General features: G+C 41.1%; 1 protein-coding gene and 2 pseudogenes across 1 annotated transcript in view; 2 read left to right on the forward strand and 1 right to left on the reverse strand.

The window, feature by feature from the left end:
• Positions 1-24571, reverse strand: part of LOC118124614 — a 478051-nt pseudogene that overhangs the window by 67515 nt on the left and 385965 nt on the right.
• The window catches only part of LOC124851132 (major histocompatibility complex class I-related gene protein-like), a 208199-nt gene continuing 189653 nt past the window's right edge, over positions 6026-24571 (forward strand). Inside the window, exon 1 of the mRNA XM_047344203.1 lies at positions 6026-6158. Coding sequence (XP_047200159.1) covers positions 6041-6158 — 118 coding nt within the window. The 5' untranslated portion in view covers positions 6026-6040. The remainder of the gene's footprint in view (positions 6159-24571) is intronic.
• The window catches only part of LOC118124630, a 36501-nt pseudogene continuing 19264 nt past the window's right edge, over positions 7335-24571 (forward strand).

Raw genomic sequence — 24571 nt, forward strand, 5'->3', positions numbered from 1 at the left:
AAGTGAGACGTCCTCCTGAACACAGTGAGTTGCTTCATCTGTTAAACAAAACTGCCTCAAACTAAGTGCAAAGTAACATATGTGTGATCATGTGTAAAACCTCTGTTTTAATTAGAAATAAAACAATCTGCTGAGAGCAAGGCACAGATCAGAAACCTTCACGTTAATAGGACAGATTAAATGTTGAATTAAAACTCAAATATCATCAGTGACAACAATTCAAATGTTAATAAACCCAATATTTAGGGCTTACAGTTAAGATTAGTATTTTTCTGAGTCAACTTTAATTTCGCTGAGAGAATCATGAAATATTAGGTCTCAATACTGTAAATACATAAAATACGTGGCTTTGTGGAACTGAACATTTCATTTTTATTTTTTTTTCTCTTTAGGTTTATGGACGAGAAGCAGTGTCACCAGTCTCCCCCTTACGCTGGAACTCATTGATTATTCATCACTCAAATCATAAACTGATATTCAGGGTCAGACATTATCAGCTTCACACTTGACAGTAGACGAAAAGCCGAATTTTCGTCACTGCAAACGCCTGCAGACTCGCCTAATTCCTGGCAGTTAGTGCCCGTTTACAGGAGGCGAATTCCCCTCCCACACAATATTAATAATATATTTATTATTAATTAATTTATTATTCATTATTAGTAAGCCTTTACCAAAAGCACTGCAGTTACTTAAGACTATACATTCATTCATGTGATGCTTGATGTTATATATTGAACATATTGTAGAGGGAAAAAAAACATTAAGGTATATGTTGAGTCAAAGCTTTATTTACATACAGCACAAATAATGTAAAAACACAACTGGCCTAGCCAGTGAAAAACTAATCAGGTGAAGCTTGACAAGTCTCTTTGCCGCCTCTGGGTCATAAGTTCTTTGTGGGACTCTGTCCGAATCTGCTCCAGCGTGTAGACGTCTGTGATGTGTAGCTGTGAGATCCAGTGCAGCTTCCAGTCTTCTTTGAAGTGTGGCACACAGGTCGGTGATCTCCTGGCTGTGGAAGGATGGATCCATGTCATCTGTCCCTTCAATCAGCTGTAAACACAATCAGTACAATTAGCACAGTTCAATGACAACATACACCTACACATGTAACTGAAAATGATCTAATGAATCTTATCTTACCCTCTTTCTTCTCTGTTGACTCTGAACTTCTCAATGCTGCTGCAAGAGCTGCAAGCTCCGGTTGGATGTCGGGAAGTTCCTTCATACTGGCTCTTAGTACGTCTTAGTACAGGCAGCTGGAAAACAACATGAGTAACATGAGTATATTATTAATAAACGAAATAGCCTCGCTACATCACCTACATCACATTTACTAAACAGTTACTTACAGACAATGCGTCATTTTCCACACTGCAAATCCGGACCTGCAGCTAGAGTCTCGCCAAATGTGCAGTGACTGCCTCGTTGTGTGTGTGTGGGGGTGGGGCTCAGGCCTGTGAAAACAATAATGATGAAATAGATCAGATAAAGTAGCAAAACCTGGAGAGTTTTATAAGCAGCGCGGCTCTTCTTTATCTTACCCGCTCCGGGTTCGGCGCCGGCCATTTGCCTCCGAGGTGAAGAGACGGCAGTTTCCTATTAAATACAACAGGACCAAAGTCGCTATGAAAACTTAACGAGAACAAATCCCTGAGTTGAAGCAGCTCGTACATTTAGCATGCACTGCTCTGGGCTCATAAGCACTCGATGCCTTCTTCTTTAGCAACTTTCTCGCTAATCCCACAGTTGTTAACACGCTTAGTCAGAGCTAAGAGTTAGCTAGCAGTTAGCAATTACTTCTCTCTGTAGCTCTTACCGTAAGTTTGGGACTGTGCCTGCCTTCTCCGCCTCGACTGGCCCACACTGGGCCCTAAGGTTTTTGCTTTCCAACGACTCCTCCTCTCCAGCGGAAACAGAGTCGTCGATTTCGAGCAAGTTTTTTACACCGAAAACAGAGTCACTCGTCGGACCACGCAAAACACGAGCCGCTAGTTTCTTGTCTGCGGGAGACAGACGCTTCCTTCACGAGGCTGTGATTGGTCCAGCCCTCTAACGCGCTGACGTTAACGAGTGACGTGGCATGAAGCGGAGTGTGACGTTTTCAGAGTAAAACTTCACAAATGACCTTTTCACTTTTGAAGCAGCGGTTATAACAGTTTTTAAATTGTACTTTACATTTATATGAGATGAGTATGTGACTGAGGACCAGTTTATTCTTTCTGGTGTTAAGTTAATGTACTTACATGATTCTTGCTGTTCTGTGTTTGTACCCTCATAGTTGAATGCACTTATTGTAAGTCACATTGGCTGAGAGTGTTTTAATGGAATACTGAAATAGTTAGGGTTAGGGAGCACAGTGTTTTGGTGTCAGCAGAAAGACTTCTCTTAAAAAACTGTACAGTGGTTTTAAAAAATGTTTATAGCATTGACCTTTGCTCATGGTATACAATGTAATTCATAAGGGAAATCTATATAAGCTACAATTTCAGATTTTATATTTATTTTAAGCCTGGTGTACTTACGCCAGATATTTTAGTTGGTACCTTAGTTAGTACCTTTTAGAAAAAGGTGTTACCTCTGCACCACTGAGTGAAACTATCCTGATTTGCATTTGTAAAGCTCACAGCATTGTCATTTACATGTGAAAGCCTCCCCTAGGCTTAGGAGCAGGGGGGTCACCTCCCAACATTCTCAGGCTTGTAAAACTGCCAGAAACTGGAACCCCGCGTCAATTCCCGGCAGTTACTGGCAGTTTTCTGTGCTGCCTGCAGATTCCTGTGAACAGCCGTTAACCTGAAATTCCACCAAAATTCGCAGCAACAGTATCTGACACAAATACTTATTTTCATGCAGTGTGACCTGTGTGTTGTTAAGGGCCCAAGGAAGTGCAGTGTTGAATCTGGTGTGATTTGGACAAGTGATGCAATCAATGTTAATAGAATTCAAATAAACAGGCGACCAGAGCTCTGTAGCAGCTGCGGCTGGGACTCGTCAGCGTGAGTGACTTTGTTGATCGGGACGACAACAGCTGATTCTCCAGTTGTGGTTCTGCAGACGGTCGAGCTTCACTGAGCTTTGAACAAACAGGAGAACGGCTCTTTGTGAGTCCAGCAGCAGCTCTTTATCTGTCGCTGCTCAGATTACTGCAGGTCACTTTGACAGTTTCAGAAAGTTGTTCATCATCACTGTGGTGAATCGTGTTGATAATTCGACTCAGACACAAATCATCCAGTTAATGATTCAATTTCATTTTCCAGGAAATATACTGATTCATGATTTATACCAAGTAACATCAAATTACACACAATGATGAGTTGTTGTCACACACGGACACAAAACACGAGCATTAGTACAAAATTAGTTTTCCAGATGTGTAAATATTCAGATTTTATTTTATTTCTAATTTGGTCTGAACAAGAAATTAATTAATCCAGAGTTGCTTGTTTTGTTTTTGTTTGGTTATATTCATGCTTTGCTGTGTTCTTAACCTTTATAAGTTCATTTTAGTGAGATTATAAAAGTGTTGTGGGATGTTTTAAGTATCTCATATGAAATGTTCTGTTAATATTTCCTGTGTTTTGTGTTTGCCAACATAACTTTGGCAACTTCTCAACTTTACAAATTTAACTTAGTAAAGTTAGTTGAAGCAAATACGTTTACAAATCCATTAAATATTCTCTGTTGATTATATTTAGAAATCGCAGTAACACAATTTCAAGTTTTCATTTTTACAGTGTAGAAACTGAACGTTGAGGCTCAATTTCTCTTCTTGTTGGGTTTTTATAGATAAATGTTACATGAAGCTGCTTTGCTGTTTCATTCCTTTTGTACTTCTGTTTTTAATAAGTCTCTGATGTTCTCTGGGATTTCTGCCTCTTTGTGATTCAACGTAGAAAAGTTCAACACATCTGTGAAAGTTCAAATGTTCATTATTGTCCCAGAGAATAAACTAATGTGGATTTGACCTGTAAGAGCAGCAAGGAAAAGCTATTTGGTCAAACCTGTGACTCTCAACAGGAAATGACAAAGACATTTTACACATGACAAGAAAATATTGTGGAATATGAACTAAACAGTTTTGCTGTTCTTTAAAGATTGTTTTTAGTCGAAAACCACTGTGATTGAGTGCATAACCTGATGATCCACTTATCTCTCGTCTTTCTTCTACACAAACACATCGTCACGAGCAGATCTTTACTTTCACTTTTCTTTTCACCCAGTTTTAAGTGACGTAGAGGCTGATCCTAAATTGCCATTGGCTCAGAGGATGTCCCCGCCTCACAGTTTGTCTTCGTCTCCCTGGTTTTCGTCTCTTGTCTCCACGGTCCGTCTCTCTGTGGAGAAAAGAGCTCATCTACCTTCAGTCCAGCAAAGAGGAATACACCACCGCTCACCATGTTCACTGTACTGTCCCTGCTTCTACTGGCAGGAGCACACAGCGCGACGGCACGTGAGTTAAAGTCCACGTTTCTACTTTATTATTTCAGACTTAGTTGTTCATGACGTGTCTCATGTTTCATGTTGGTTTATAAAAGTTGTGAAGAAATAACAGGTTCAGTCTGTTGATATGAATCAAGACTGTTATTTATGTAAATATATATATTTTAACATAATTTTAATTATTTATGATTCATCTCCCAGCGCCTCTAACACCTCAGTTATTCACCTAAACTGTGTAAACTGACAAATATGGTGACGACTCAGGTTTGGGTTTGTTATTGTAGTCAGTAGATGGCGATGTTTCCATAGTAACAGGAAGCTGCTGAGCACAAACTGAGCTTCCTGCTTTGTTGGTTCAATGTTCAACATCATTTAGTCTGATAAAGACCGTGAGTAGCATCACTGACATGAGATATTACTAATTAATGATCTGTTATCAATGTGACCTCCTCCTCCAGTACTATCAACACACATTGTTACTGACACAAAACACAAATTCATCTCTAATGTAAATGATGTCAGTGAAAAGAAGCAGGGAGACAAAGAATCAGGACGAGGCTGCCTCCATGATGAATACATGACAGATGTCTGTTAATACTTTCTAATGTGATAACATCTGCTGAAGCCTGACTGCTTGATGAGTCTGTCACAGATATGAAGGTATCAGCCTTTATGTTTGCTCACATGCACCAATTGTGTTTTTACAGAACAAAGAAGATGTGCATTTATCTTTACATTTTAAAAAAATATGTATTAAAAATACACGTTTATTTTCTTAATTCAAGTTCTGTTTGACGCATTATCAGATTTATAGTTATTTATAATGAAGCTTATGTTCAACATTTAAACATCAAGTCTCAATTACATGTCTTTGTCATAAGTATTTGACTTGACATCTTAGGAATCAGAGCCAAACATACAGATGAATTATTTTCAGTCGATGGATCTGAATCAGAAATGTTGTTGACAATCTAATGAACATGTTGTCATATTGTTATTGTTGTCAAATATTTTCTGAGTCTATACATTTAAAAATAGTCAAGCCCTTCCTGTAACAATGTCCCACTTTGTTTTGTTAACTGGGTCCAGTATAAATGTATATGTGTATATATGGATAAATATATATTGATATATAAAGAGAGAGAAACCAACTATTTAAGGACTTTAAGAATAAAAAGTAGTTTTCACTTCACATTAAATATTCTGCAGTAGAAAATATTATTTTCTAATATTAAACATTTGAGTCGTTAGATTGAATCCATTTTAAGACGTAGCAGAATATTCAAAGTAAAGAGAGTCTGACTCTGGAGCAGACGTTTTATCTATGAATGTGTTTTTGTGTTTGTTTACCTCACAACAGCTGAAGTTGTCTTGAATGTGCTTCATGTCTTCTTGACTCTCAGTGATTTATAAACAGTCTGAAAACTAAAGTCATGACTTGAACTTTTCTTGCAGGGATTCACTCTCTGAAGTTTTTCCTCACTGGGTCCTCTCAAGTCCCAAACCTTCCAGAGTTTGTGGCTGTTGGTTTGGTTGAGATGTTCAGATAGGTCACTATGACAGCAACACAAAGAAAGCAGAACCCAAACAGGACTGGATGTTAAACGCAACTGATTCACAGTTCTGGGAGAGGAACACTCAGCGTGCTTTGGGGTCACAGCAGGTCTTCAAAAACGACATGGAAATCTTAAAGGAACGCTTCAACCAAACTGGAGGTTTGTTTACATTTCACTCTCTAATAATAACACAACACACACCACACAACATACACACTCTCTCTCACACTCTCACACACATAAACACACCCACAATCACACACACACACACACACACACACACACACACACACACACACACACACACACACACACACACACACACACATTACTCTCACACACCCACACACACACAGACACACGCACACTCACACAAACGCACATGTACAATCTCACTCACACACATAAACATTTTCACTACTTTCTTATATTTTCTTCAGTTTAAACAAGTAATTGATTAATTTAAAAATACATAATCAACAAGAATGATTAGTTTGAACCTTAAATATATAAAATAAACAGTAGAGCAACAGATGAACGTCCTGTGCTGACCACAGTGTGTCCACAAAGTAATGAACACAGCAGAGAATTACACGTTAGATTAGATTCACCCAAACACAGAGTCAAAGCCAGAAGACATTTATATACTGTAGTGCTGAAAAAGACATTTAACTTTTGACCTGATCAGCAGAAAATAATAAAGATCAACAACTGTGAATTAGTTGTTATCAGTAAACTCTGTGGAAGGATGTGTTGTGGGTCAGAGAAGAACTCATGAAACTCAGGAGCAGATCAGGGGCTGATCCAGGAACAGCTTTTATCTCTTTAGGTTTTTCAACGTTTTCCTTGATTTTCAGAGAGTAACTCGCGGATCTTGATGAAACAAATAAGACACGTTTAGGGGACTGATACTTATGAGTGACTGTTGGGCCTTGGTGGAGGTTTGTACTGTGTGTGTGTGTGTGTGTGTGTGTGTGTGTGTGTGTGTGTGTGTGTGTGTGTGTGTGTGTGTGTGTGTGTGTGTGTGTGTGTGTGTGTGTGTGTGTGTGTGTGTGTGTGTGTGTGTGTGTGTGTGTGTGTGTGTGTGTGTGTGTGTGTGTGTGTGTGTGTGTGTGTGTGTGTGTGTGTGTGTGTGTGTGTGTGTGTGTGTGTGTGTGTGTGTGTGTGTGTGTGTGTGTGTGTGTGTGTGTGAGAGAGAGATTGTGTGTGTGTGTGAATGTGTGTGTGTGTGTGTGTGTGTGTGTGTGTGTGTGGTGTCTCTGTGTGTGTCTCTGTGTGTGTGTGTGGTGAAGATGTGATAATAACAGCTCAGATCTCTGTCTCTCTCTCAGGTCTTCACATTTACCAGCAGATGTACGGATGTGAATGTGATGATGAGACTGGAGAAGTTAATGGTTATAATCAGGAGGGTTATGATGGAGAAGACTTCTTATCATTTGACCTGGAGACAGGGACGTGGATCGCTCCAACACCAAAGAGTGTCATCACCAAACTGAGTAGGGATCAGGATAAAGCTCTACTCGCATATATGAAGTACTACTTCCTCCAGGAGTGTCCTTATTGGCTGAAGAAGTTCCTGGAGCACGGGAGGAGCTCTCTGCTGAGAACAGGTGACATCACAAAACCTCCATCAACCTCATGTTCCTCTTTCTTTGTCTCTCTCTCTCTCTCTGTCTCTTATCATCTCTCTCTCTCTCTCCCTCTCCTCCTCCCTCCTCTCTCTCTCTCTCTCTCTCTCTCCCTCTCTCTCTCTCTCTCTCTCTCTCTCTCTCTCTCTCTCTCTCTCTCTCTCTCTCTCGCTCTCTCTCTCTCTCTCTCTCTCTCTCTCTCTCTCTCTCTCTCTGCTCTTTTCATGCCTCTGTTCTGGGACACCTAGTGGCCGCAGGCATCATGCTCTCGGGTCCGTCCGTCCCATTGCTCTGAACGTGATATCTCCAGAATGCTTTCTTTGGGAATCTTCTCAAATTTGGTGCAAACATTCACTTTGACTCAAGGGTTAACTCACTTGATTTTAGTAGCCAAATGTCAAAGGTCAAAGGTCAAGGTCCCGTGTCCTCAAACAATAGGTTTTTTTAATGTGATATCTTAACATCAGCTTCTAGGAATTTCTTCAAATTTAGTACAAACATTCACTTTGACTCACAAATGACCTGAAAACATTTTGGTGGACAAAGGTCAAAGGTCAAGGTCACGTAGCCGCACAAAGTATGTTTATGTTTTTTTTAACATGATATCGTAAGATCAGCTTCAGATTTGGTACAAACTTTCACATGGACTCAAAGATTGATTGGTTTTTGATTAGATTTTGGTGCCTGGAGGTCAAAGGGCAAGGTCACAGTGACCTCATGTTACTGTGAATGTGACATAATAGGACTGCCCCTAGGGAACTTCATTACATCTGGCACAGTTCACTTGGAGTCACTGATGAATGGATTAGACCGGGTCCTCTGAAGGAGGCCGCCCCTGAATTGAGACCCAGCCGGAGTGTCCTCCCTCCTCACTGCCCGACCGACCTGCACTCACTTTGCACCTTAACCAAAAATACCAACATTAACCAGAGTGATCAGGACCTGTTCACTTCATGAAGTTTACTTCATAAATATTGTCAATAAATACTGTGATATTACTTTTACGTCATATCGTCCACCCCAGTGTCTTTGCATCACTTCAGCCTCTGTCTCTCACTCACATCTCACAGTTTGTTCACTTGTCTCGTATATTAACAGACATGACTAATGCAAAATAAATGGAATCAAACAGGAATGATATTATTAGTTTGCAATACATTATAATAACCAATAAACTGTCTTTCTTTATCCTCCCCAGAGCTTCCCAGGATTTCTCTCCTCCAGAAGTCTCCCTCCTCTCCAGTCAGCTGCCACGCTACAGGTTTCTACCCCGACAGCGTCATGTTGTTCTGGAGGAAAGACGGGGAGGAGCTTCATGAGGACGTGGACCTCGGAGAGGTCCTCCCCAACCATGACGGGACCTTCCAGATGAGCGCTGACCTGAAGGTTTCATCAATCTCCCCTGAAGACTGGAGGAGGTACGACTGTGTGTTCCAGATCTCTGGTGTGAAGGAGGACATCGTCACCAAACTGGACAAAGACTCAGTCGAGTCCAACAGAGGTGAGACTTGAACCAGTGATGACGCTGAGAAACTCACATTTCATCTACAACAACAGTCCTGCAGGTCATGTTTGCTGATGTGTAGCAGGAGAAGTTTTCTTTCATCAATGTATATGAATAAATTTAGATCAGTGTTAAACCAGTGCATGTGCCCCCCCTTCACCATCATGTGACCCTGAAAAATTAAATTAGTTTTAATCTGTCTGAAACAGTGTCTGAGGATTTTATTATTATTATTATTATCATTGATCAATGAGATTTACATTTATAAATGTTTAAATTGACTTGTATGATTGTATGATTTTATTCCATTAAGTGTTTCTGCAGGTCTCAACTAGAGCCAGACTGATTTATCATTGGTCAGATGTGAGCCTTTCACAGACACACTGGGATCAGGGTGGATGTTTGATATGAAAACTTTTATTCTACAGAATTAATGAAGCAGAAAAAACAATCAAATCTTTCGTTCTTTACCTCGAGTAACAACAGACATTTAGGGACATTTCTTCAAACAGTTTATAACCATTTCAACCATTGACTGTAAATAAAGATGGGCGACATGGCGGCTCCTCAAAAGTGAAGCCAAAGTGTCTCGTCGCTGATTGATGCTATAAAACAGGGTGAAATGTCATGATTGACAGCTCATGATTGACAGCTCATGATTGACAGCTCATGATTGACAGAGCATGTGTATCGGCGGGACCTCGTTACCGTGGCTCCATTCCTCCGTTCACTGCTGCACAGAGTCCAAATGTGCAAGATGGCGGCGTTCGTATCCGGGATATTTTAGCTTCATTTCTGGAAAGTGGGAGGAAGTGGGGCGTGTCGTCTGTGTTTATTTCATTAGTCTATGATTTCAACATGTGAACATTATAGTCACTGTTAAGACTCGACTGCTGCTCTGTTGTAGAAGATGAGTCCATGAAATGATTTAGTTACTGGAAGTAAAGTTTAAGACAAACCAGCGTGAATAAGCACAGATACAGTCATTATGTACAGAAGAAACTGAAAGTAGAAACAACAGCAGGACAAACTCACACGTTTAGTGTCTGTGTGTGTTTGTTGTGTCTCAGGACAGGATTGTGGTTCAGGAGATTCTTGTCGTCCAACCTGCTTCATCTGTTCAGGTTGTGATGCTTTGTTTTTTTATTCCGCTCAACAGAGAAGCCCACCGGCGTGACCACCATCATCATCATCGCTGCAGTGGTCGCTCTCGCTGTCGTCAAGCGCTTGTCATTGGACTCATCGTGTACAGGAGGAAGAAAGGTGAGAGACCAACACAGAAGCTTTGTCCAATATGTTTCTGGTGTTTTGATTTTAGACTTTCTAATTAATGCTCGTTCAGATCAAACCTCACGAAACAAACTTCAGTTCCTCACACACCAACATCTGTTTCAAGAGCTGCAGGGTTCACACAAAGTTTTCTAACTTCCCTCTGCACCACAGACTGTTTATAAAAAGCTCTGCACACAGCGTCCAGCACACAAACAATAAGAAGTGACAGTATGTTGTCGATCGTTTGAGGAGGATCGCCACTAGAGAAAAACATGACACAATTCAGTTTGTGTTTTTACTGTAATAACTGAAATCATTTGTATTTTCTTTTTATTTCAGCCCAATGTCCCTCACCTCGTAAGTAAAACTTCTACTTCTATTCTGTTTTCTTTTTATACTAACATGCTTTATGAGGACATCACGTCACGTTTGCACAGCAGCTGAAAGTACTAACATGTCCAGTTTTATAAACACCCCCAACACCTCTTTGGTCCACTTTGTACTGGTCCCTTTGTATGGTCCTTTGTCTGGTCCACACTGCCACCCGACAGTCAGGGAGGCGTTATGTTTTCAGGCTGTTCATCCGTTCGTCCCCATCTTGTGAACACGATATCTCAGGAATGCCTCGGGAATTTCTTCAAATTTGCCACAAATGTTCACTCAGGCCTTGTCTACACTACTGCCCATATTTATTTCAGTGGATACGAGGCTCCCCACAGGAACCTGACCCAGTGCAGGACTCTAGTAAACCCTCTGTAGATTAGATAGGGTTCATTTTGTGCTGAAGAGAGTTTTCAGGACGGTTCCCTGCAGTGTTGGTGGTTTGTAATAAAAGTGTCTGTTCAGAGGAGGATGGACTAACGATGTGTTTCTGACCTCACAGATGGAACAGATCCAGTTTCCTTACAGCCGCTGAGATCAGGTGAACAAGGTCCTAATTCTCCAAGTGAGACGTCCTCCTGAACACAGTGAGTTGCTTCATCTGTTAAACAAAACTGCCTCAAACTAAGTGCAAAGTAACATATGTGTGATCATGTGTAAAACCTCTGTTTTAATTAGAAATAAAACAATCTGCTGAGAGCAAGGCACAGATCAGAAACCTTCACGTTAATAGGACAGATTAAATGTTGAATTAAAACTCAAATATCATCAGTGACACAACAATTCAAATGTTAATAAACCCAATATTTAGGGCTTATCAATTTAAGATTAGTGTATTTTTTCTGAGTAAGCTTTAATTTCACTGAGAGAATCATGGAAATATTAGGTCTCAATACTGTAAATACATAAAATACGTGGCTTTGTGGAACTGAACATTTCATTTTTATTTCTTTTTTCTCTCTTCAGGTTTATGGACGAGAAGCAGTGTCACCAGTCTCCCCCTTACGCTGGAACTCATTGATTATTCATCACTCAAATCATAAACTGATATTCAGGGTCAGACATTATCAGCTTCACACTTGACAGTAGACGAAAAGCCAAATTTTCGTCACTGCAAACGCCTGCAGACTCGCCTAATTCCTGGCAGTTAGTGCCCGTTTACAGGAGGCGAATTCCCCTCCCACACAATATTAATAATAATGAATATATAGTTATTATTACTAATAATTTATATATTAATATATATTTATTATTAATTTATTTATTATTAATTATTAGTAAGCCTTTACCAAAAGCACTGCAGTTACTTAAGACTATACATTCATTCATGTGATGCTTGATGTTATATATTGAACATATTGTAGAGGGGAAAAAAACATTAAGGTATATGTTGAGTCAAAGCTTTATTTACATACAGCACAAATAATGTAAAAGGCTGTGAAAACACAATGATGAAATAGATCAGATAAAGTAAAACCTGGAGTATTTTATACAGCGCGGCTCTTCTTTATCTTACCCTCGCTCCGGTTCGTGGCGCCGGCCATTTGCCTCCGAGGTGTGAAGAGACGGGCAGTTTCCTATTAAATACAACTGGACCAAAAGTCACGTTTGTGAAAAAACTTACGAGAACAAACTCTTGAGTTGAAACAGTTCGTACATATTTAAACATGCACTCGTTCTGCTCAAGCACTCTGATGCTCTCTTCTTCTTTTAGCAACTTTCTCGCTAATCCCACAGTTGTTAACACGCTAGTCAGAGCTAGAGTTAGCTTAGCAGTTAGCATGGCTTCTCTCTGTAGCTCTTACCGTAAGTTTGGGACTGTGCGCCCGTCTTCTCCGCCTCGACTGGCCCACACTGGGCCGCGGCTTTGCTTTCCAACGCACTCCTCCTCTCCTCCAGGAAACAGAGTCGTGTCGACTTCAGCAAGTTTTTACACCAAAAACAGAGTCACTCGTCGGACCACGCAAAAACACGAGCCGCTAGTTTCTTGTCTCTGCGGAGACAGACGCTTCCTTCACGAGGCTGTGATTGGTCCAGCCTCTACGCGCTGACGTTAGCAGTGGCGTGGCATGAAGCGGGTGTGGCGTTTTCAGAGTAAAACTTCACAAATGACCTTTCACTTTTTGAAGCAGCGTTGTTATAACAGTTTTAAATTGTACTTTACATTTATATGAGATGAGTATGTGACTGAGGACCGGTTTATTCTTTCTGGTGTTAAGTTAATGTACTTACATGATTTTTGCTGTTCTGTGTTTGTACCCTCATAGTTGAATGCACTTATTGTAAGTCACATTGGCTGAAAGTGTTGGGTGTTTTAATGGAATACTGAAATAGTTAGGGTTAGGGAGCACAGTGTTTTGGTGTCAGCAGAAAGACTTCTCTTAGAAAACTGTACAGTGGTTTCAATTTTTTTTTATAGCATTGACCTTTGCTCATGGTATACAATGTAATTCATAAGGAAATCTATATAAGCTACAATTTCAGATTTTATATTTATTTTAAGCCTGGTGTACTTACGCCAGATATTTTAGTTGGTACCTTAGTTAGTACCTTTTGAAAAGGTGTTACCTCTGCACAGTGAAACTATCCTGATTTGCATTTGTAAAGCTCACAGCATTGTCATTTACATGTGAAAGCCTCCCCTAGGCTTAGGAGCAGGGGGTCACCTCCCAACATTCTCAGGCTTAAAACTCACATTTCTCAAACTCGAGTTCTAGTGTCCCTGCTCGTCGGGCTCAGAGGATTCAAGCAGTTTATTCCACATGCAGACGTGAAGTTGATCACCTGAGCAGTGATGTTCTCCATATGAACATTTGAATACATTGATATCGTCTTGTTGACCACTCAGACACTTTACTGTACTCACTCAGTCACATTCACTCACTCAGTGTTTTTTTCTGTCTCGTCAATCACACATTGTCCACCGAAGCTGTCAGGGGGCAGTTTTAGCATTCTGATTCTTGCTATGGACACTTGGGCATGCGGACTGGAGTAGCTGGGATCGAACCTGTGCTCCTCTGGTTAGTGGACGATCGGTCTACCTCCTGAGCCACAGCCGCCAAAATATGCAGCTGCAGAACCAGAATTTCTGCCGTGTATTCAACCTAAACACTCACCTTTATGATGTTGGGTCCGTTCCCTGGTGAGACATGAGGCGTGTCATATCACAAGTACCATTTTTGTGTTTTGCCAACATAACTCAGCAACTTTACAAATTTAACTTAGTAAAGTTAGTTGAAGCAAATACGTTTACAAATCCATTAAATAATCTCTCGTTGATTATATTTAGAAATCGCAGTAACACAGTTTCAAGTTTTCATTTTTACAGTGTAGAAACTGAACGTTGAGGGCTCAATTTCTCTTCTTGTGTTTGTTTTTATAGATAAATGTTACATGTGAAGCTGCTTTGCTGTTTCATTCCTTTTACTTGTGTTTTAATAAAGTCTCTGATGTTCTGCCTCTTTGTGATTCAACGTGTAGAAAAGTTCAACACATCTGTGAAAGTTCAAATGTTCATTGTTGTCCCAGAGATAAACTAATGTGGATTTGACCTGTAAGAGCAGCAAGGAAAAGCTATTTGGTCAAACCTGTGACTCTCAACAGGAAAACGACAAAGACATTTTACACATGACAAGAAAATGATTGTGGTGGTTTTATTATTAAGTAAATTCTCATGTTTGATTTGCTGCTAATTTTAATAATCTCATTATTATTATTATACAGTTGTTTGTCGTCGTGTAAAAACCACTTTGTGATTGAGTGTGTTTCATTATCAGACATGAGCAGGTCCACTTATCTCTCGCTCTCACTCACTTCACAAACACATCGTCACGAGCAGATCTTTACTTTCACTTTTCCTTTCACCCAGTTTTAAGTGACGTAGAGGCTGATCCTCAATTCCCATTGGCTCAGAGGATGTCCCGCCCCACAGTTTGTCCTCGTCTCCCTTGTTCTTCGTCTCTTTCCTCCACGGTCCGTCTCTCTGTGGAGAAAAGAGCTCATCTACTTCAGTCCAGCAGAGAATACACCACCGCTCACCATGTTCACTGTACTGTCCCTGCTTCTACTGGCAGGAGCACACAGCGCGACGGCACGTGAGTTAAAGTCACGTTTCTACTTTATTTTATTGTATTTGGTCGATTTGAAGTGAAAGGAAAAATTCTCCATGTTTTAAAGACACTAAAATGATTTCAGGTCTATTGTAATGTTTGATGTTTGAAGTTTAGTAACGTTTCAAAGACATGATTTAAAAGTTCATGTTAGTGAATGTCATCGATCTCATGTAAGAAGGAAAGATTATATTCTATTTTTAGAAGATCAACTGAACAGGGACTTTTCTTTCTTTGGATCCTGACCGTTATTTGACTTTACTCTGGTCAGAACCATTAAGATCGACACGGTCCGAGCTGGTTCTGGACAGCGATTCTGAGCGAAAGAGTCAACAGACTCGTTGAATCAAGAAACAGTGAAAAACGAAGCAACGTTTAAACTCAGCGATAAAACAAAGAGTTTCTTGTCTTGTGCACATTATGAACTTTATTATTTCAGACTTAGTTGTTCATGAGTGTCTCATGTTTCATGTTGGTTTATAAAAAGTTGTGAAGAAATAACAGGTTCAGTCTGTTGATATGAATCAAGACTGTTATTTATGTAAATATATATATTTTAACATCATTTTAGTTATTTATGAGGGTTAGGGTTAGGAGGGTTTGGCAGGCTCACACCAACCTATTTGCATCACAGAGACAACCCACTGCAGGATGTGGTTCTCTCTGAAAGTCAAGGGAGGTCCTCTAGGCCTAGATGCATTATCTCAGAATGGCGGAAGAGTTGTTGTACACTTTTCCTCCATTCCCTCTGATTCCCAGGTACTCAACCGGATCGCCTCGGGCCACTACGAGTGCTGTTAATACCCCCAGGTGGCCAGGGAGGCATTGGTTCCCGGCGCTCCTTCGCTGGTTCACGGTCATGGCCCCTGCCAGTCAGGGCAGACCTCTCTCACAGGCAGAAGGTCAGATATGGCACCCCAGATCACACATCCCCCAACCCTCTCAGTACCTCTCAGGGTTAGATGAGGCTGTCCTGAGGACCATGGTCATGTATCCCTCCATCAGACAACTACGGCAAAAGTGGAGGTGTTTTCTAGATGGTGTCACAACAGACAGGAAAATCCAGCCACTTGTCCTATTGGCTGGTTCTCTGCTTCCTTCAGTCACTTTTGACTCGAACAGGGCGCCCAGCACTATTAAGGTATACACTGCTGCAATTTCTTTCTTCAAGACAGTTGGAGATGTTGCAGTTGGGAGACATCCTTTAGTGTCTCAGCTCAATAACGGAGCATACCGCCGACCAAGCAGGGCTCCCAGGAGCTCTGTCATGGGAACTCCCCTTGGTATTACGGTCCCTGATGCAGTCTCCTATGAACCCATAGGGTAATCCAGCCTTAAGTTTCTGTCTCAGAAGCTTTCCTCCTGGCTATATGCTCTGCCAAGAGGGTGATGAGTTGCATGCTCTGTCTGTAGTGGCTGATTGTTTAAGATGGAGGGCAGGTGAGGGTGTCTCTCTGGACAAACCCTTGTTTTTGCCTAAAGTCATAAATCCTCAGATGGTAAATCAGGTGGTTGGATCAGCACTTTCCACCTGATCCAGCTCTACTGCAGGAGGAAGCCGGCCTGCCTACTTTGTGCCCTAAGGGCACTGAGAGGCTTAAATTGCACGCACACAGTCTTTGAGGGCTCACCTCTGTTATTTGTCTGTTTTGGTGGTAAAGTCAGCCACCTGTGTCTAAACAGTGTTTGTCCCATTGGATTGTTAACACTATCGCTGAGGCCTATTCTGGCCTGGTAGCTCATTCCACCAGGAGTGTGGCCACTTCCTGGGCTTCTTTGAGGGTCCCTCTTTTCAGACAAGGAGAACACGCCCAGCGGGGTGCTTCATGGCAGCGAGCCCAGCTAAGGTCACTCACGTGACTTTGTTGTAATATGGTCTCGAGGATAGGAGATGAGGCATCATTCAAAAGACCGTGTTGACGGTCATCGTTCGATCTCATAGATCATAGTTATAGTCATAACTACGTTATTCATCTAAACTGTAAACTGACAAATATGGCGACGGCTCAGGTTTGGGTTTTTTATTGTCAGTAGTAGATGGCGATGTTTCCATAGTAACAGGAAGCTGCTGAGGACAAACAGCTTCCTGCTTTGTTGGTACAATGTTCAACATCATTTAGGCTGATAAAGACCGTGTGTGACGGTTCTGTACAAAGCAGCGACTCAGTTGCAAAAAAGCACGGAGACAAAAATAAAGTACAAAATAAAACTTTACTTTAGCAATCCAGAAGTCATACGGTAGGCAGTCAGAAGCAAACAAGTCCATTCAGGAAAAGGCACAAAATCCAGTCTAATCAGCAGAGTCAAAACCAGGTAATCAAACACCGGAACTTAACGCTGAGAGCATGACCACGTGAAGGAGACAATGACAATCTGGCAGAGGTGAGGGAACACAGGGTATAAATAGGAAAGCTTAATGACAAACAAGGTACAGGTGTGTGGAAACCAACAGGAAGTAGAACTAGACTTAGACACAAGAACCCAGACAACAAAATAAACAGGAAGTGAATACAAACAGACACAGACTGAACAGATTATTACAGACCTGTGAGTAACATCACTGACATGAGATATTGCAATTAATGATCTGTTATCAATGTGACCTCCGACCTCAATACAATCAACACACATTGTTACTAACACAAACACAAATTCATCTCTAATGTAAATGATGTCAGTGAAAGAAGCAGGAGACAAAGAATCAGGACGAGGCTGCCTCCATGATGAATACATGACAGATGTCTGTTAATACTTTCTAATGTGATAACATCTGCACTGGCCGGACTGCTTGATGTGAGTCTGTCACAGATATGAAGGTATCAGCCTTTATGTTTGCTACATGCACCAAGTGTATTTTTACAGAATAAACAAAGAAGATGTGCATTTATCTTTACATTTAAAAATGTATCTAAAAACCAAACATTTATTTTCTTAATTCAAGTTCTGTTTGAACGCATCAGATTTATAGTTATTTATAATGAAGCTTTGTTTAACATTTAAACATCAAGTCTCAATTACATGTCTTTGTCACAAGTATTTGACTTTGACATCTTAGAATCAGAGCCAAACACACAGATGAATTATCTTCAGTCGATGGATCTGAATCAGAAATGTTGTTGACAACCTAATGAATATGTTTTCATATTGTTATTGTTGTCAATATTTTCTGAGTCTATACATTTAAAATACTCAAGCCTTCCTGTAACAATGTCCACTTTGTTTTGTTAACTGGGTCCAGTATAAATGTATATGTGTATATATGGATAGAATATATATTGATATATAGAGAGAAAACCACTATTTGAGGACTTTAAGAATAAAAGTCTCAAAGAGTAACTGAATTAGTAGTTTCACTTCACATTAAATATTCTGCAGTAGAAAATATTTTTCTAATATTAAACATTTGAGTCGTTAGATTGAATCCATTTTGAAGACGTAGCAGAATATTCAAAGTAAAGAGAGTCTGAGGACTCTGGAGCAGACATTTTTTTATCTATGAATGTGTTTTTGTGTTTGTTTACCTCACAGCAGCTGGTTGTCTTGAATGTGCTTCATGTCTTCTTGACTCTGAGTGATTTATAAAACAGTCTCAGAAAACTAAAGTCATGACTTGAACTTTTCTTGCAGGGATTCACTCTCTGAAGTATTTCTACAGTGTGTCTCTCAAGTCTCAAACCTTCCAGAGTTTGTGGCTGTTGGTTTAGTTGATAGCGTTCAGATGATTCACATGAGCAGCAACACAAAGCAGAACCCAAACAGGACTGGATGTTAAAAGAAACTGATTCACAGTTCTGGGAGAGTCAGACTGGGATCTTTTGGGTCACCAGCAGTGGTTCAAAGCAACATTGAAGTCGCAAAGGAACCTTCAACCAAACTGGAGGTTTGTTTACATTTCACTCTCTAATAATAACACAACACACACATACACACACTCTCTCTCACACTCTCACACACATAAACATGCTCACACAAACGCACTCACACATTAACACACAATCACAGTCACACTCACACACATGAAAACACACAATTTTTTCCCCCGTTAGATTAGATTCACCCAAACACAGAGTCAAAGCCAGAAGACATTTATATACTGTGTGTGTGTCTCTGTCTCTGTCTCTGTGTGTGTGTCTCTGTGTGTGTCTCTCTGTGTGTGTGGTGTGTGAAGATGTGATAATAACAGCTCAGATCTCTGTCTCTCTCTCAGGTGTTCACATTGTCCAGTACATGTACGGATGTGAATGGGACGATGAGACTGGAGAAGTTATTGGTTATGAGCAGTATGGTTATGATGGAGAAGACTTCTATCATATGACCTGGAGACAGAGACGTGGATCGCTCCAACACCAAAGAGTTTCATCACCAAACTGAAGTGGGATCAGGATAAAGCTGATCTTGCATATCGTAAGTATTACTACCTCCAGGAGTGTCCTTCCTCGCTGAAGAAGTTCCTGGAGCAGGGAAGAGCTCTCTGCTGAGAACAGGTGACATCACAGAACCTCCATCAACTTAATGTTCCTCTTCTTTGTCGTGGCAGAGAACACAGAAGCTGGACTCAGTCTGCTCTCTGTCTGTTATCATCTCTCTCTCTCTCTCTCTCTCTCTCTCTCTCTCTCTCTCTCTCTCTCTCTCTCTCTCTCTCTCTCTCTCTCTCTCTCTCTCTCTCTCTCTCTGCTCTTTTCATGCCTCCGCTCTGGTGACACCTAGTGGCCGCAGGCATCATGCTCTCGGGTCGTCCATCCGTCTCATTGCTCTGAACGCGATATCTCCAGAATGCTTAATCTCTAGGTGCAAACATTCACTTTGACTCATTCCTCAAATAGTACAAACATTCTTTGACTACAAATGAACTGAAAACATTTTGGTGGACAAAGGTCAAAGGTCAAGGTCACGGTAGTCGCACAAAGTATATTTATGTTTTTTTAACATGATATTGTAAGATCAGCTTCAGATTTTGGTACAAACTTTCACATGGACTCAAATATTGATTGGTTATTGATTAGATTTTGGTGCCTGGAGGTCAAGGTCAAGGTCACAGTGACCTCATGTTACTGTGAATGTGACATAATAGGACTCCCCTAGGGAACTTCATTACATCTGGCACAGTTCACTTGGAGTCACTGATGAATGGATTAGACCGGGTCCTCTGAAGGATGCCGCCCTGAATTGAGACCCAGCCGAGTGTCCTCCTCCTCACTGCCTGACCACCTGCACTCACTTTGCACTTTAACAAAAATACCAACATTAATCAGAAGTGATCAGGACCTGTCCACTACAGGAAGTTTACTTCATAAATACTGTGATATTAAACCTGTCAATAAATACTGTGATATTACTTTTACGTCATATCGTCCACTCCCATGTCTTTGCATCACTTCAGCCTCTGTCTCTACTCACATCTCAAGTTTGTTCACTTGTCTCTATATTAACAGACATGACTAATGCTAAATAAATGGAATCAAACAGGAATGATATTATTAGTTTGCAATACATTATAATAACCCATAAACTGTCTTTCTTTATCCTCCCCAGAGCTTCCCAGGATTTCTCTCCTCCAGAAGTCTCCTCCTCTCCAGTCAGCTGCCACGCTACAGGTTTCTACCCGACAGAGTCATGTTGTTCTGGAGGAAAGACGGGAGGAGCTTCATGAGGACGTGGACCTCGAGAGGTCCTCCCCAACCATGACGGGACCTTCCAGATGAGCGCTGACCTGAAGGTTTCATCAATCTCCCTGAAGACTGGAGGAGGTACGACTGTGTGTTCCAGATCTCTGGTGTGAAGGGAGGCATCGTCACCAAACTGGACAAAGACTCAGTCGAGTCCAACAGAGGTGAGACTTGAACCAGTGAGGACGCTGGAAACTACATTTCATCTACAGTAACAGTCCTGCAGGTCATGTTGGCTGATGTGTAGCAGGAGAAGTTTTCTTTCATCAATGTATATAAATAAATTTAGATTTATGTGCAAGATGGCGGCGTTTGATCTGGGATATTTTGCTTCATTTCTGGAAAGTGGAGGAAGTGGAGACGTGTCGTCTGTGTTTATTTCCATTAGTCTATGATTTCAACATGTGAACATTATAGTCACTGTTAAGACTGACGCTGCTCTGTTGTAGAAGATGAGTCCATGAAATGATTTAGTTACTGGAAGTAAAGTTTAAGACAAACCAGCGTGAATAAGCACAGATACAGTCATTATGTACAGAAGAAAACTGAAAGTAGAAACAACAGCAGGACAAACTCACACGTTTAGTGTCTGTGTGTGTTTGTTGTGTCTCAGGACAGGATTGTGGTTCAGGAGATTCTTGTCGTCCAACCTGCTTCATCTGTTCAGGTTGTGATGCTGTTTTTATTCCGCTCAACAGAGAAGCCCACCGACGTGACCACCATCATCATCATCGCTGCAGTGGTCGCTCTCGCTGTCGTCTAGCTCTGTCATTGGACTCATCGTGTACAGGAGGAAGAAAGGTGAGAGACCAACACAGAAGCTTTGTCCAATATGTTTCTGGTGTTTTGATTTTAGACTTTCTAATTAATGCTCGTTCAGATCAAACCTCATGAAACAAACTTCAGTTCCTCACACACCAACATCTGTTTCAAGAGCTGCAGGGTTCACACAAAGTTTTCTAACTTCCTCTGCACCACAGACTGTTTATAAAGCTCTGCACACAGCGTCCAGCACAAACAATAAGAAGTGACAGTATGTTGTCGATCGTTTGAGGAGGATCGCCACTAGAGAAAACATGACACAATTCTGTTTGTGTTTTTACTGTAATAACTGAAATCATTTGTATTTTCTTTATTTCAGCCCAATGTCCTCACCTGGTAAGTAAAACTTCTATTTCTATTCTGTTTTCTTTTATACTAACATGCTTCATGAGGACATCACGTCACGTTTGCACAGCAGCTGAAAGTACTAACATGTCCAGTTTTATAAAACACCCCAACCCTCTGTCCTGCTGGTCCACACGCGCAGTCAGGCGAGTAGGCTGTTATCCTTGTCCCCATCTTGTGAACACGATATTCAGTGCTCAATTTCTTTAAATTCACAATGTTCACTCAGGCCTTGTCTACACTACTGCCCATATTTATTTCAATGGATACGAGGCTCCCCACAGGAACCTGACCCAGTGCAGGACTCTAGTAAACCCTCTGTAGATTAGATAGTGTTCATTTTGTGCTGAAGAGAGTTTTCAGGACGGTTCCCTGCAGTGTTGGTGGTTTGTAATAAAAGTGTCTGTTCAGAGGAGGATGGACTAACGATGTGTTTCTGACCTCACAGATGGAAAAGATCCAGGTTCCTCACAGCCGCTGAGATCAGGTGAACAAGGTCTAATTCTCCAAGTGAGACGTCCTCTGAACACAGTGAGTTGCTTCATCTGTTAAACAAAACTGCTCAAACTATGCAAAGTAACATAGTGATCATGTGAAACCTCTTTTAATTAGAAATAAACAATCTGCTGAGAGCAAGGCACAGATCAGAAACCTTCACGTTAATAGGACAGATTAAATGTTGAATTAAAACTCAAATATCAGCAGTGACACAACAATTCAAATGTTAATAAACCCGATATTTAGGGCTTTGAGAGAATCATGGAAATATTAGGTCTCAATACTGTAAATACATAAAATACGTGGCTTTGTGGAACTGAACATTTCAGTTTTTTATTTTTTTTTCTCTTAGGTTTATGGACGAAGAAGTAGTGTCACCACAGTCTCCCCTTTACGCTGGGAGACTCATTGATTATTCATCACTCAAATCATAAACTGATATTCAGGGTCAGACATTATCAGCTTCACACTTGACACTAGACGGGGGAAGCGAATTTCGTCACTGCAAACGCCTGCAGACTCGCTAATTCCTGAGTTAGTGCCCGTTTACAGGAGGCTAATTCCCCACACAATATTAATAATATATTTATTATTAATTAATTTATTATTCATTATTAGTAAGCCTTTACCAAAAGCACTGCAGTTACTTAAGACTATACATTCATTCATGTGATGCTTGATGTTATATATTGAACATATTGTAGAGGGAAAAACATTAAGGTATATGTTGAGTCAAAGCTTTATTTACATACAGCACAAATAATGTAAAACACAACTGGCCTAGCCAGTGAAAAACTAATCAGGTGAAGCTTGACAAGTCTCTTTGCCGCCTCTGGGTCATAAGTTCTTTGTGGGACTCTGTCCGAATCTGCTCCAGCGTGTAGACGTCTGTGATGTGTAGCTGTGAGATCCAGTGCAGCTTCCAGTCTTCTTTGAAGTGTGGCACACAGGTCGGTGATCTCCTGGCTGTGGAAGGATGGATCCATGTCATCTGTCCCGCTTCAATCAGCTGTAAACACAATCAGTACAATTAGCACAGTTCAATGACAACATACACCTACACATGTAACTGAAAAATGATCTAATGAATCTTATCTTACCCTCTTTCTTCTTCTGTCGACTCCTGAACTTCTCAATGCTGCTGCAAGAGCTGCAAGCTCGGTTGGATGTAACGGGAAGTTCCTTCATACTGGCTCTTAGTACGTCTTAGTACAGGCAGCTGAAAACAACATGAGTAACATGAGTATATTATTAATAAACGGAAATAGCCTCGCACATCACCTACATCACATTTACAAAACAGTTACTACAGACAATGGCGTCATTTTCCACACTGCAAATCCGGACCTGCAGCTAGAGTCTCGGCCAAATGTGCAGTGACTGCCTCGTTGTGTGTGGGGGTGGGGGCTCAGGCTGTGAAAACACAATGATGAAATAGATCAGATAAGTAAAACCTGGAGTATTTTATACAGCGTGCTCTTCTTTATCTTACCTCGCTCCGTTCGTGGCGCGGCCATTTGCCTCCGAGTGAAGAGACGGGCAGTTTCCTATTAAATACAACAGGACCAAAAGTCACGTTTATGAAAAAACTTAACGAGAACAAACTCTTGAGTTGAAGCAGTTCGTACATATTTAAACATGCACTGCTCTGCTCAAGCACTCGATGCTCTCTTCTTCTTTTAGCAACTTTCTCGCTAATCCCACAGTTGTTAACACGCTAGTCAGAGCTAAGAGTTAGCTTAGCAGTTAGCAATGGCTTCTCTCTGTAGCTCTTACCGTAAGTTTGGGACTGTCCCGTCTTCTCCGCCTGACTCGTCCACACTGGGCCCGGCTTTGCTTTCCAACGCACTCCTCCTCTCCTCCGGGAAACAGAGTCGTGTGACTTCAGCAAGTTTTTACACCGAAAACAGAGTCACTCGTCGGACCACGCAAAACACGAGCCGCTAGTTTCTTGTCTGCGGGAGACAGACAGCTTCCTTCACGAGGCTGTGATTGGTCCAGCCCTCTAACGCGCTGGCGTTAACGAGTGGCGTGGCATGAAGCTGAGTGTGACGCTTTCAGAGTAAAACTTCACAAATGACCTTTTCACTTTTGAAGCAGCGGTTATAACAGTTTTAAATTGTACTTTACATTTATATGAGATGAGTATGTGACTGAGGACCAGTTTATTCTTTCTGGTGTTAGTTAATGTACTTACATGATTCTTGCTGTTCTGTGTTTGTACCCTCATAGTTGAATGCACTTATTGTAAGTCACATTGGCTGAAAGTGTTGGAGTGTTTTAATGGAATACTGAAATAGTTAGGGTTAGGAGCACAGTGTTTTGGTGTCAGCAGAAAGACTTCTCT

The sequence above is a fragment of the Hippoglossus stenolepis genome, chromosome 17, assembly GCF_022539355.2.
Source record: "Hippoglossus stenolepis isolate QCI-W04-F060 chromosome 17, HSTE1.2, whole genome shotgun sequence".
Classification (NCBI taxonomy): domain Eukaryota; kingdom Metazoa; phylum Chordata; class Actinopteri; order Pleuronectiformes; family Pleuronectidae; genus Hippoglossus; species Hippoglossus stenolepis.